This window comes from Eurosta solidaginis, unplaced genomic scaffold, assembly GCF_040869045.1.
Source record: "Eurosta solidaginis isolate ZX-2024a unplaced genomic scaffold, ASM4086904v1 ctg00001167.1, whole genome shotgun sequence".
Classification (NCBI taxonomy): domain Eukaryota; kingdom Metazoa; phylum Arthropoda; class Insecta; order Diptera; family Tephritidae; genus Eurosta; species Eurosta solidaginis.
The window spans coordinates 80324-83147 of NW_027136982.1; the positions used below are offsets into that span (position 1 = coordinate 80324).

The window sequence follows — 2824 nt, forward strand, 5'->3', positions numbered from 1 at the left end:
TTGTCGCTCTGATGCAAACAACTGATGAGTTATCTACTTAAATTTGTTGAACAAAACGACTTACGTATTTTAAGCATGCTAACCTTTAGCCCGGTAAGCAAATTAAAAAAAAACGCAATATGTGGGCTACACGAGTACGGAGACGTCGAGTAACCAAAACAAATGCGTTAAACAAATTCGTACACGTTATTTATCAATTTAACTCTAGAATTAAAGGATATACAACGAGAAACAACGTTTGACAACCTTTAAACAGTTTTAATAACTATCTCAAAAATTATCGCTCTGATGCAAACAACTGATGAGTTATCTACAAAAACATTGATTTATATTCGTGGAGTGCGGACGTGTTTTTTCTTTGCTCCGCATTATGGTGAATTTTATCATAATAAACCGTCTTTAATCGCGTAATTTTGTGACCAATTGTCGTGCAATTGCATATTGACTCTTGGTGTATAAACTTTATTGACGCTAACCGCTGTCTAGTTAATCGAATATTCATTTAATATTAAAATGCCTTGTGTGTGCAAACAAAAAGTTGATCGCATAGATCCAAAAATTCAGTGTGCAAAGTGCAAAGAAATTTTTCACTTGCATTGTGTTGGTTTTGTGCAAACCGATGTTGACTATTTGCTCTCGGCAGGTAAATCTTTTTTGTGTGAGAAGTGCATGGCAGAGCGTCGCTCATCTCTCCGCCCGCCTGTATCACCCGTTGTATCGTGTGAACGACCACTTGAAAGTTCTTCATTGAACACAAACAATACAAACAATATAAATAATGCGAAACCCACTGTGGACAATGAACTGGATGGTTTGCATGCAGAAGATGCTAATATGCATTCCTCTTTACGCTTCTTTCGTGATGACAATAAAAAGTTATCACGAAAGTTTGATGCTTTATGTGCCGAATTTAAGTTATTGTCCACAAACCTACAAGACAGAGATGCTGTTATAACTTCTCTTAAGTCGGAAATAGTAGATTTGAGAAAGGCTGTAGTCGATTTGCTTAAGCTGGTTTCGGACAATGCTCTTAATGTAAACAAACAAAAAGAGTTGTCTGATAATGTTAATGTTCCTGCTGCTTGCTCTTTGGTTATGCGGGATGCTGTCGCTGCTGCTGCCGATGATGTTGCTGGCGTACCAAAATCAAATACTGTTGATACGTCTATTAATAGCATGACCGTGTTGACAAATAACTCTCTCACTCAGTCTTTGCTAAAAGGTAATGCGACTGAACATAATAATGTCAGAGACATACATTTACCGAATAATAATACCCAGCCGTTTATTTCAAAGGGTGCAGATAATAAACTTGGTGCGAACCGTACTAACTCTAGTCCGACTGTGAAGGGTAGTAAGAAAAGCAAAACTAAACCAGTATTAACGAATGTTTCCGCTGCTTCGGTGCCACTTTCTACTGCCTCTGTGTCTATCAACACTACTACCTCTTCTACTACTTGTGCCACTGGTACTAATACTTCGTTGCCAATGAGTTTCGCTACGGTGGTAGCCCAAAATAATAACCCATCAACTGCAAATTTTGGACTGCGGGATGCTCATACTGTGAGTAACACGCAGAATAATGATAATGTTCCTGCACCTTTACTGGTAGGGAGGAGTGCCAAGAAGAATCTAAGTAAGCCACTGGTTCTTGGCGTAAATACCAACTCGGAACTGTGTGTAGCTTCGAGTATGAAGTGGCTGCACGTCTCATCGTTCTTGCCCAAAGTGACCGAGGATGATATTTTAAGCTATGTCACGAAACATTCTGGCATTGGTAAAACTTATTTGAAATGCGACAAGCTCGTAAAAAGTGGTACCAATCTGTCCGAACTAAGGCGAGTCAGTTTTAAACTAGGCGTATCGGAATCTTATTACAACAAAGTTATTGATGCGAACATCTGGCCTGTTAATGTAATTCTACGGCCGTTCCGTTTTTTTCCAAGGGGCGGTGCAACTCAACAAGTGGTGTAGCAACATCCCTGAATTTCAAACCGAACTCTTTGCCGTTTAGTATATATTATGAAAATGCTTCTGGGCTTAGAACTAAGTCTAAAGCAGTATATGAATTTAGTTCACTATTGGGTTATGATGTTTACGTTTTCGTGGAAACCTGGCTAAATGAAAATTTCTATGACAACGAGTATTTTGATCCCGAAATGTACAACGTATATAGAAAAGATCGAGATACGTTAAAAACTGGCCTGTCCCGAGGAGGTGGTACTTTAATTGCTGTTCGGCGTAAATATCACTCATCATCTATTTCACTGCAGAATGAGGACACTCGGTTGGATCAACTGTGTGTATGTGTCAATGGGTCGTCGACACTCTTTATATGTGTATCTTACATTCCGCCTGGTAGTATTGACAGTTTGTATAAAGCACATACTGATAATCTTATAGACTTAGTTTCTACGAAATCAGAGTGTAATTTTTGTATTTTAGGTGATTTCAATATAGGAGATGTGAGCTGGGCGCCAGTGGGTGAGAGTTTAACTTTGTACCCCAACAATGTAACTAGCTTTTCCGAAACGTATGTTGTTGACAACTTATTAAGCGTCAATCTTACTCAAATTAATTCAATTTTAAATAAACTGTTTAAAACATTGGATCTAATTTTTTTAAGTGAAGATATGAGTTTTTCTTTGGAAGAATGTCTCGATCCTCTGTCATGCCCCGGCTTGCATCATGTTCCTCTTGTCCTGCAACTGGAGTTTTACGAATTTAGAAATGTCGACTTAGATTTGCTACTGGTTAATTACTGTTTCAAAAATTGCAACTTTAATGCCATTAGCGATAGAATCAATTTGCATGATTGGGATAC

General features: G+C 38.3%; 1 protein-coding gene across 1 annotated transcript; it reads left to right on the plus strand.

Moving 5' to 3' along the window:
* Nucleotides 1-513: 513 nt before the first annotated feature.
* Nucleotides 514-2576, plus strand: LOC137235976 (uncharacterized). The gene is made up of 2 exons (XM_067758713.1): nt 514-1222; nt 1297-2576. Exons 1-2 carry the CDS (start codon nt 514-516, stop codon nt 1305-1307), a joined length of 720 nt encoding a protein of 239 aa, XP_067614814.1. The 3' UTR covers nt 1308-2576.
* The last annotated feature ends 248 nt before the right edge of the window (nt 2577-2824 follow it).

Bases quoted from the DNA above. Each gene is read 5' to 3' on its own strand.
- LOC137235976 (XM_067758713.1), top strand. From the start codon at position 514: ATGCCTTGTGTGTGCAAACAAAAAGTTGATCGCATAGATCCAAAAATT.